General features: G+C 45.1%; 2 protein-coding genes across 3 annotated transcripts in view; one reads left to right on the top strand and one right to left on the bottom strand.

The window, feature by feature from the left end:
• tap2a (transporter associated with antigen processing, subunit type a) overlaps window positions 1-4,649 on the top strand; it is a 10,060-nt gene extending 5,411 nt beyond the window's left edge. Inside the window, exons 8-12 of one of the 2 annotated variants that reach the window (XM_035428227.1) lie at window positions 1-166; window positions 794-967; window positions 1,669-1,828; window positions 2,432-2,568; window positions 3,405-4,649. The exon at window positions 1-166 is cut by the window's left edge and continues 23 nt beyond it. In XM_035428227.1, the coding sequence (XP_035284118.1) occupies window positions 1-166; window positions 794-967; window positions 1,669-1,828; window positions 2,432-2,568; window positions 3,405-3,641 (874 nt within the window). In that variant the 3' untranslated portion in view covers window positions 3,642-4,649. Of the gene's footprint in view, window positions 167-793; window positions 968-1,668; window positions 1,829-2,431; window positions 2,606-3,029; window positions 3,119-3,404 lie in introns of those variants that run through there. The other variant, XM_035428228.1, reaches the window with a different exon arrangement.
• Window positions 4,650-5,507: 858 nt separating this feature from the next.
• On the bottom strand, window positions 5,508-9,777 carry psmb9a (proteasome 20S subunit beta 9a). Its single transcript, XM_035428271.1, has 6 exons — window positions 9,521-9,777; window positions 8,613-8,680; window positions 8,284-8,415; window positions 7,881-8,010; window positions 6,791-6,932; window positions 5,508-5,824 (listed from the first exon to the last, which is right to left on the bottom strand). The coding sequence occupies exons 1-6, from the start codon at window positions 9,569-9,571 to the stop codon at window positions 5,676-5,678; spliced, it is 672 nt and encodes a 223-aa protein (XP_035284162.1). The 5' UTR covers window positions 9,572-9,777; the 3' UTR covers window positions 5,508-5,675.
• Between the last annotated feature and the right edge of the window lie 822 nt (window positions 9,778-10,599).

Raw genomic sequence — 10,599 nt, 5'->3', positions numbered from 1 at the left:
CATGCTGAATTCAGTGGGCGCGGCCGCCAAGGTGTTCGAGTACCTAGACAGGAAGCCGCAGGTGAGCGCGGAGGGCGACCTGCGGCCGGAGACCCTGCGGGGACACGTCCAGTTTCAGAACCTCACCTTCTCCTACCCAACCCGCCCCGACCGCCCCGCCCTCCAGGTACCTCTTCGATCCTCCCTGTCCCACTTCAAACCTCTCCCTCGCTGCCCATCTTCTGCCATGGTCTGAAGACGCATCTCTTCAGACTACACCTGGACTAACTGCCACCACTCTGCAAATCATTTCACTTGAAAATCCCCTCTTTCGTGCCACTCATGTGACATGTACCTCCATTCCAGCACTTTTTTAAAATTTGTATTTTCATCCTAATATTGTAGCTTGTTATTCCCCCTAGTTTGACTTGGCAGTTAGTCCAGAATAATGTTCACTGCATGAACTGAACTGTGTTGGCTATAAATAACTGTACAAAATGAGTATTGTCGCTTTGGATAAAAGCATCTGCTAAATAAATGTAATGTAATGTAATGAATGACTTGCTGTGTAACGCAGGGTGTTAGCATCTTAGTGTGGTGCATATGCGCACATCAATCTATATATTTTTGTTTTTCAAACCATTGGCTGAAGTATTAGGAAGCCCTTATATGTGCTGTGGTTCTGGGTCTCAGGATTTTTTATGTGTGTGTGTGTGTTTGTGTGTTTGTGTGTTTGTGTGTGTGGGTGTGTGTGCACGCACGCGTGCGTGTGTGTGTGCGGATGCCATATATGTTCTGCTATTTTGTGTTTCAGAGTTTTTCCCTGGAGCTGAAGCCAGGTCACATGACCGCCCTGGTGGGGGCCTCAGGTGGGGGGAAGAGCACCTGTGTGAGCCTGCTGGAGAGATTCTACCAGCCACAGGATGGAGAGATCCTATTGGATGGGCAGCCACTGCATCGCTACCAGCACAAGTACCTGCATAGCAAGGTAACGTTACTGTCCAACACCTGTACGGCAAGGTAGCGTTACTGCCCAATACCTGCACAGCAAGGTAGCATTACTGTCCAATACCTGTGCAGCAAGGTAACATTACTGTCCAATACCTGCACAGCAAGGTAGCATTACTGTTCAATACCTGCACAGCAAGGTAGCATTGCTGCCCAATACCTGCACAGCAAGCTAACGTTACTGCCCAATACCTGCACAGCAAGCTAACGTTACTGTCCAATACCTGCACAGCAAGCTAACGTTACTGCCCAATACCTGCGCAGCAAGGTAGCATTACTGTCCAATACCTGCACAGCAAGGTAGCATTACTGTCCAATGCCTGCACAGCAAGCTAACGTTACTGTCCAATACCTGCACAGCAAGGTAGCATTACTGTCCAATACCTGCACAGCAAGCTAACGTTACTGCCCAAAATGGGGATGGTGGGGTGTTGGTAATGGGATCCTGTTTTGGGACAGGTGGCGATGGGGGGCGTTGGTAACGAGGTGCTGTTTTGGGGCAGGTGGCGATGGGGGGCGTTGGTAACGGGGTCCTGTTCTGGGGCAGGTGGCGATGGTGGGGTGTTGGTAATGGGATCCTGTTTTGGGGCAGGTGGCGATGGGGGGGCGTTGGTAACGTGGTGCTGTTCTGGGGCAGGTGGCGATGGGGGGCGTTGGTAACGGGGTGCTGTTTTGGGGCAGGTGGCGATGGTGGGGCAGGAGCCTGTGCTCTTTTCTGGCTCCATCAGGGACAACATCGCCTACGGCCTGACAGACTGCCCCCTGGAGCGGGTGCAGGAAGCTGCACGCAGGGCCAACGCCCACGACTTCATCAGCCAGCTGGAGCAGGGCTACAACACAGGTACACACACACTATACACGCACTATACACACACACACACCAACACACTATACACACACACTATACACGCATACACACTATAGACACACAATATACCCGCACACACACACCAACACACTACACACACACACACACACACACCAACACACTACACACACACACACCAACACACTATACACACACACACACACACAGCACAGTGCGCGCACGCACACACACACGCACACACACAGTACACACATACACACACACACACACACACACACCCAGCACAGTGCGCACACACACACGCACACACACAATACACACATGCACACACACAGTACACACATACACATACACACACAATACACACACACACACACACACACACCTAGCACAGTGCGCGCACACACAGACACACACCCAGCACAGTGCGCACACTCACACACACGCGTGCGCACACATACACATGCACACACACACTCCCATACACACACACGTACGCACGCGCGCACACAGACACGCATGCACATACACACACATACACAAATGTAACCCATGGTTATGTGTTTATATACATATGTATGTGTTTACATGTGCTTGTGTGTAAATGTGTATCAGATGTAGGTGAGCGGGGCAGTCAGCTGTCTGGGGGTCAGAAGCAGCGTATCGCCATCGCCCGAGCTCTGATCAGAGAGCCACAGGTCCTCATCCTGGACGAGGTCACCAGCAGCCTGGACACAGAGAGCGAACACATGGTGAGGGACAGTTCAACACATCCCATCAGTTTAACACATCCCATCTCAGACCCGCTAAAGTGATCACAGAGACCAAACACATGGTGAGGAACAGTTTAACACATCCCATCTCAGACCGCTAAAGAACTCACAGAGAGCGAACACATGGTGAGGGACAGTTTAACACATCCCATCAGTTTAACACATCCCATCTCAGACCCACTAAAATGCTCACAGAGAGCGAACACATGGTGAGGAACAGTTTAACACATCCCATCTCAGACCGCTAAAGCAATCACAGAGAGCAAACACATGGTGAGGAACAGTTTAGCACATCCCATCTCAGACCCACTAAAGTGCTCACAGAGAGCAAACACATGGTGAGGAACAGTTTAACACATCCCATCAGTTTAACACATCCCATCTCAGACCCGCTAAAATGCTCACAGAGAGCGAACACATGGTGAGGAACAGTTTAACACATCCCATCTCAGACCCGCTAAAATGCTCACAGAGAGCGAAAACATGGTGAGGGACAGTTCAACACATCCCATCAGTTTAACACATCCCATCTCAGACCCGCTAAAGAACTCACAGAGAGCGAACACATGGTGAGGGACAGTTTAACACATCCCATCAGTTTAACACATCCCATCTCAGACCCACTAAAGTGCTCACAGTAGGTTGTGTGATTAACTGTTTTTTTCCCCCTAAGATGTAAAAAAAAAGTGTAGTTATAAATCTTTATTAAAAAAATTATAAATCCTGCTTTCCGTAACATGGCTAAATGATCAGTGTTCTACTTCATTTTGTGCTGTCGTGTGGTTGTCATAATGATGGCACTTTCTGTTTATTAGATTCAGCAGGCATTGGCTAGCTGCCCTTCCCAGACTCTGCTGGTGATTGCCCATAGGCTGAAGACAGTGGAGAAGGCGGATCACATTGTGGTGATTGACAAGGGGGCGGTGCTAGAGCAAGGGACTCACCAGGAGCTGATGGACAGGAAGGGGAACTACTACAAACTCAGAGAGGGGCTGTTCTCCGAAAAAGAGTCCAGCGGTTCGCCTGCCGAGAGCAAACCGCTGAACCAGTGAGGTGTTGGTCTTAAGCACATGCGGGATTAAACTCAGTGTGCGGGGCAAAAACGAAAAGTTTGCTCTCATTCTGAACCGTGTGATTCATGATATCCGGAATCACCTTTCCAGTAAGACAGCCAGCTACCACTTATTATTATTATTATTATTATTATTATAGGCATTTAGCAGACGCTCTTATCCAGAGCGACTTACATTGTATCCAGTTATACAGCTGGATATATACTGGAGCAATGCAGGTTAAGTACCTTTGCTCAAGGGTACGATGGCAGTGTCCTACTGGGGAATTGAACCTGCGACCTTTAGGTTACGAGATTAACTCCTTAGCCATTATACTACACTGCCACCACTTGAGACTGTACGCAACAGCAACACCACAGAAACCGACGTTGCACTCGTTGCTGTCGCGAAAATGTAGTTTTCTTATGTTTTCTTACCTTTTTAGGAAGAGTTTAGTTTTATGCTTTAGGGAAAAAACTGTTCTCAGATGCTTTTGTTTCTCCTTTTTGATCCTGTTTATTTTTATTGAATGTGTGTGCAATATTTTTCTGTTCTGTGAATAAACTATTTGTCTACTTTATATTCCAGTCATCTTGTGTGTATGTGTGTATGTTTTTTCAGTAAGAAACGCATCAGTTGAAGAGCGATAAAAAAATATAATTGACCCATGATTTACACCTGCCAGAAATCAAATCAAATCCTCATTCTAACTTGTGGCACCAATTAAAACTTGGAGTTTACTCTACAGCAATAAATCAAGCAGTGACATTGCAGCCACAGGGAAAACAAACACGTATTTAAACTGAAGGTGCAATGAACTGTATTAGGAACTACAGTATATCTATGGTAAAACTTGTGGGTGGGGCGGAGTTTTGATGATGCACCACACTACATATATTGGGGTCTTCGCCATTTTGTCTCTCGCTTATTCCTGTTCAAGTTATCTAACTGTGCCTAACCTGCATTGATTACTTGAGAATAATAAACAGCAAGATTGTGCACCGTGAACCATTACTCTCTGTACTTCCATTATTGTTACCTATCTTACTATAACTTACTTCTCTCAGTGACAGGGCTCCAACAGAAAATCTGTTACAAAGGGCTATATTTTAATGATCTAAGCGCACGGTCTAAAGCGCATGGCCAAGTGCATTTAGGGCGTGTCCAAATCCACTTTTGCTAGTTTAACGGCAGATAATCTGAGCGCAAAGTAAGGCGCATGGTTCAAAGGGATTGTACTTAATCTCTTAATTAATCATAGGCGTGTTTTCGGCGTAACATGAAATAAACCAATCAGTGTCATCTCCCATTCCCTTTAAAAGCCAGGTGCGCTTGCACCTTGGCGGATTGCTATTATAATGGCGGATTTGCCAAGTATTTTGTGCACACGCCTATGTAGGCGCATATTACTATCTTAATAATGCACCCTTAAAATAACAGTAAAATACTGCGCCGTTGACTTAAGACCAGGTTTTTATTGGTCAGTCGCGCGATAGCTTTCCGCTGCCTCAAGGTAGCAATGCGCCAACAATGCGCCTGACCACACCACATTTTAAGACCAATGGTCGCTCAGATGGGCGCAAATACATTTGCTATTTAAACAACGTGGGCGCTGGACGGGAAAATGATAACTGTGTCGGTCTGAAACTAGCAAAGACACTTGCATTGCGCTTGGTGCCGCTTTGCACCGGGTGAAAGATAGAGCCCGAAGTCTTTATGAAATGCGAGTTTCATGAAATAAAATGTCACTCCAAATAACAATGCAACAATGCATTAATGAGGAAACCTTTGCTCCCTAACTGTATGAGCTCCAAGGGCATGTCATCCATTTGTTTAATTCAAAGTACATTAATATGTATCGTAACATATTGTGGAATTATGTTTTTTATTGGCAAGCTAAAATTTACAGACATGAAAGGGACTGAATTCAAAATTTTAATTCATTTAAAAAAATCACATTCATTAACTTCCACGCCTAGTTTCACTGTTTGAAATGAGATGCCACCATTCCAGTGCACAGTTTCTCTCTTTTTTTTATTTTTTATTTTCTCTCGCTTCAGGGTCATGGAAAGTTGGTAGCTGATTTCCCAGAATGCACTTCTCCTCAACACCTTTGCTGTCAATGGTAACGAGGAAAGCCACACCCCCACTTGACCCATCTCGGCTCATGGCTAGGGCGAGAGCTGAGAGAGAGAGAGAGAGAGTGATGCAAACAGTCAACACACCCAAAGAGACAAGAAAAGTTAATTGTGACAAAGAAAATGTATTTTAGCCCACTCTGTCACAGAAATTGAAACTGGCAAACGTTTAGACATAAGATCACATAAGACTGAGGTCTCAGTTCAGTACAGAATAGTGGTATTGAACCATGACCATGCCAGTGCCTGAAATGATTTGATACCAGACCGAGCAAGTCACTTCAGTGAGGCACTGGCATGGTCATGATTCGATACCAGATCGGGCGAGTCACTACACTAACACACTGGCATGGTCATGATTCGATACCATATTGGGCGAGTCACTACACTAACACACTGGCATGGTCATGATTCGATACCAGATCGGGCGAGTCACTACACTAACACACTGGCATGGTCATGATTCGATACCATATTGGGCGAGTCACTACACTAACACACTGGCATGGTCATGATTCGATACCAGATCGGGCGAGTCACTACACTAACACACTGGCATGGTCATGATTCGATACCAGATCGGGCGAGTCACTACACTAACACACTAGCATGGTCATGATTCGATACCAGATCGGGCGAGTCACTACACTAACACACTGGCATGGTCATGATTCGATACCAGATCGGGCGAGTCACTACACTAACACACTGGCATGGTCATGATTCGATACCAGATCGGACGAGTCACTACACTAACACACTGGCATGGTCATGATTCGATACCAGATCGGACAAGTCACTACACTAACACACTGGCATGGTCATGATTCGATACCAGATCGAGCGAGTCACTACACTAAAACACTGGCACGGTCATGATTCGATACCAGACCAAGCGAGTCACTACACTAACACACTGGCAGTGAAATGTGCTCATTCTGAGTACTCAGGATAAGTATATGAAGGTTACCAAATCTCATTTGGGCGCCAGAAAGGACACGTGTGACTCACTGTTGATGACAAACCGCTGGGTCTCCTCCTTGCTCATGCCCGGCTTGTACTCGGCGTCAACGAAGCCGTAGACGTAGAAACTTCCGGAGCCGCCCACGGCGAAGGGCTGCCGGGACAGGAGCCCGTTTAGAGTCGCAAACACCTGAGAGGGAGAGGGGGAGGGGGGGGGGGGGGGGGGGGGGGGGGGGAAGAGAGAGGAGAGGGGGGAGAGAGAGGGATAGGGAGAGGGGGGAAGAGAGAGAGAGAGAGGGAGAGTGCAAAAACTCATGGGTATGACAGGCGAGGTGGAAACAGAGATGCACTTCCTCCTTACTTGCAAAAAATATTTACAAATCAGAAAAAAATAGTTTCACAAATTGTCCCAAATAATAAATAATTATATTTTCCTATCAAAAGAAGAAAACAGTGCAATTCTGTTAGGGGAAGGATTCGGAACAACAGCCACAATTGCGGCACAGTTTATTTCAGCCTGTCATAACCTGAGGGACAGTGAGTGACCCCCTACTCCATATAAACATGTACATATTTATTAATTTACTTCTGTTGCTGTCGATGCTGTTATTGTTATAAATTATTGCATTTATCATTATTATTTTAATATTATTATTATTTGACATATTATTTACATTGTATGCTTTGCCAATAATTACAATTGTATTTCATGCCAATAAAGAAACTTGAATTGAATTAAGGGGAGAGAGAGAGATGGGGGAAGAGAGAAAGGGGGAGAGAAAGAAAGCGGGGAGAGGGAAGGGGTGTGAGAGAGAGAGATAAGCAGCGTCTCGACATGGCTAGCCCAATGGAAAGCAAAACACTTTGATAAAAGCCAGAACATGAGAGAACATGCTGAGAATAGGCATACAGACTCTTCAGCTATGCACTGAATCACAAGTGACCTCACATTGTTCAAACAGACAGCTTGGTCTCGATTCATGGTAATAGTAACAGAAGTCATAGTAGGAGTAGTAGTAATAGTAGCTGTAGCAGTAGTGGCAGTAGTGATGGTAGCAGTAGTAGGCTACTAGTCATAGCAATAGTAGCAGTAGCAGCAGTACCATCATTATTATTGTAGATAATACCATTCACAGACCTGTCCACCTTGTCGCCTGTCCCAGCCTGCGACGATGAGATGGGCAGACAGCTCCTCCTTATACTTATAGGAGATGTTCCTCACTAACGTAGCCGCAGAACGAACCAGCGGGTCCTCTCCTACCTCCACACTGCGAAGAGACAGAGAGCGTGGGTTAGCGTTGCTGTGCGAGACACAACGAGCATGCGACCGAACAGCCTGCGCATTCAGCACTTCACCCTTTGCAGAGTAGGTTTTTTGGAATGTTTTTTTTCAGAATTCTAAGTCGGTATTCTAGAACCCTGGTTTTGTCTGGGTAACCAAAGTTGTATATTATTGGGTGGATATTTATTGACAAAATCATGTTCGTTTACACAATTCAGGCACTTTCTCTGTACCTTTGAATACCACCCTCCATGCCTACCTGTGAACGTCCAGCTGATAGTTGACGATCTCCGCGATGGTCTGAGCATCGGCGGCGGATCCCGAAAGGGCACAGTAGATCTTATCGTGGAGGGGGGAGAGCTTGTTCATCACCTTGTTCACCACGGATTCCCTGGAAGCCGAGCGCAAGAGGTGAACGTCAATACAGCAACATGCAGACTTACCGTATATTACAAATCTGTGTCTGTCAAAGTCACGTCCACAGCGACGAGCAGGAGTGTTACTGTCAAGAATACAAATATGCAGCACAGATGTATGGACTGGACACTAATTAAAGGGAAACAAATCAGATTTTATTGCTGTACTCACCCAGCAGAGACTCTGGAGTCTGACCCTAACACCACTCCACCCTCAAATTCGATGGCGATGATGGTCGTCTGGAAGCAGAGGTGGACAGTCCAGTCAGAAAGTAAAAGTCATGCCACACAGTAAAATGTCCAGTAAAGTGTCCAGTGTTAATTCAACTCATGTTAGTGTTAACTAAACTCTAACAGGGTTAATTCAACTTTTAACAGATAACATTGTCCCACTCTGGAATGTGAGCGTTAACACTGTTAGAGTTGAATTCACACTGGACATTTTACAGTGCATGTGTTCATTCCAATGAACTCAGCCAGCTGACTTAACTAATAAGTTATATATAATACCTCTTCACCGAAGATTTGTGCAAATTAGCAAATCATTGTGATTGTAACAAAATACAGGGGAGAACGTTCTACTTGCTGAACCTCAATTTTCCACCTCTGCCTGTAAGTTCAGACCTGAGGTTCACTAAAACGGCGCATCTTACAGTACATTTAAAAGTGTCCTCCGCTAGAGGCCGCTTGGCTGAAAAAATGCAAGTTGAACCAAGAATCGTGCCCTTATTTCGGTTATTAATATTACCAAAACACAAACAAAACGAAATATTCGTGTTTAAAGGTCTAGGAAGTCATGGAAGACGTATTTTGACAGGTGCCAACCTTTAGGTTAACTCAGACTTGCTCTCCATCGGGTGAGTTTCAAACCTTTATTTCGTCATAAGCAGCAAACTATTGAAATATTTCCGAAATTATGATTAGGCTTATTAGCTAGAGCCGTACGCGCCTTGCTACGGAATCTCATTGCAATCAACAGTGCTCAATAAAATCAGTTCGTGTGATCATACCTTGTGATAATTTCAGTGAATTTCTAGACTGTTGTGCTGTAGGTGACAAAAGAGAAACGAATCGACTCACCCCCATTTTAAGTCCTTTCGAGCTACAATCGCTGACTGTACCGCCCTGCATTTTTGTAACTTTGTTGTTTCTTTGATACAATGGTTGAAATTATAACAACTTCGCTTATTTTTTGTTTAATTTTTTGTTTTAGAGCAATGAAGACGAAATGCCGTCGAAGGACCGCCGTCCGATCACATCGCTTTCGCTTTCGCAGACTGCGTAGAGATGCGAATCGCCCAACAGCGTCCCCTGAGCGCTCTGAACATAGGGCGAGCGATGACACGCGAAATAAAGCGAGTCATTTTACTACACGAACTCTGCTTTGTTCGCGTGTACAGGTAGGTCTACTGCCACGAATGGAAGCTATAATTACCTCAATTTCTAGTCAGCTAATATATGCACTACGTAGTTCATTCATTCATGCATTCATCTATATTGCGTTTCAAAGCACATCATCACACACTTTTGCATATTTGGAATTGGACATATATGTAATCCGTAACTGTCTGGACGCCACAAAACATTTCACTGAAAGTGAAGTTGGACATTAAAACCGCACTGACAGTTCAACCTGGTTACTGCCTTTGGGAAAACGTCAGAGAACAGCATGGAGTTTTCTCATTTAAGTCTATAACTCATTATTCACAACAATGGCAACACAGGTAGACACAATTTGTTTTAATGGTTTTATTCTGTGTCAATTGTGTATCAATGTTCAAGATTAATGACTGCTATCTTCTGATAGGTTGAATCCAGCATATGTTATTATATGCATTTTTTCATTACCACAAATGTGAGAGTTTCCCCTTGCTTTATAGGGGGGAGGGATTGAAAAACCTCTGACTAGCTGTGCATGTCTATTACTTCATTAGTAATGCCCATGTCTATATATGGTGGCTGATGTCACCTATGGACAATCAGGCAAAGACTTGGAAGGTTAATTTAAACATTAAACAGGCTCTCTGTCACCCACACCACCTCAGCATGCACTCACACAAACACAAGTGTATATCCCATGTCCATCTCCCCCAGGGGAAACAACCTCTATATTTCTTTACCTCTATCATGATTTTATCTGGCAAAATTATGCTGAAACA

Source organism: Anguilla anguilla, chromosome 8 (genome assembly GCF_013347855.1).
Source record: "Anguilla anguilla isolate fAngAng1 chromosome 8, fAngAng1.pri, whole genome shotgun sequence".
Classification (NCBI taxonomy): Eukaryota; Metazoa; Chordata; class Actinopteri; order Anguilliformes; family Anguillidae; genus Anguilla; species Anguilla anguilla.
The sequence above is the reverse complement of the archived record's forward strand: the minus strand, read 5'-3'. Positions and strand labels throughout refer to the sequence as shown.

Coding starts and splice junctions, on each gene's coding strand:
- psmb9a (XM_035428271.1), bottom strand. CDS start 9,571: ATGCAGGGCGGTACAGTCAGCGATTGTAGCTCGAAAGGACTTAAAATG. Junction 8,681..9,520: donor CGAAAGGACTTAAAATGGGG/GTGAGTCGATTC, acceptor CTCTGCTTCCAG/ACGACCATCATCGCCATCGA. Junction 8,011..8,283: donor TATCAGCTGGACGTTCACAG/GTAGGCATGGAG, acceptor GTCTCTTCGCAG/TGTGGAGGTAGGAGAGGACC.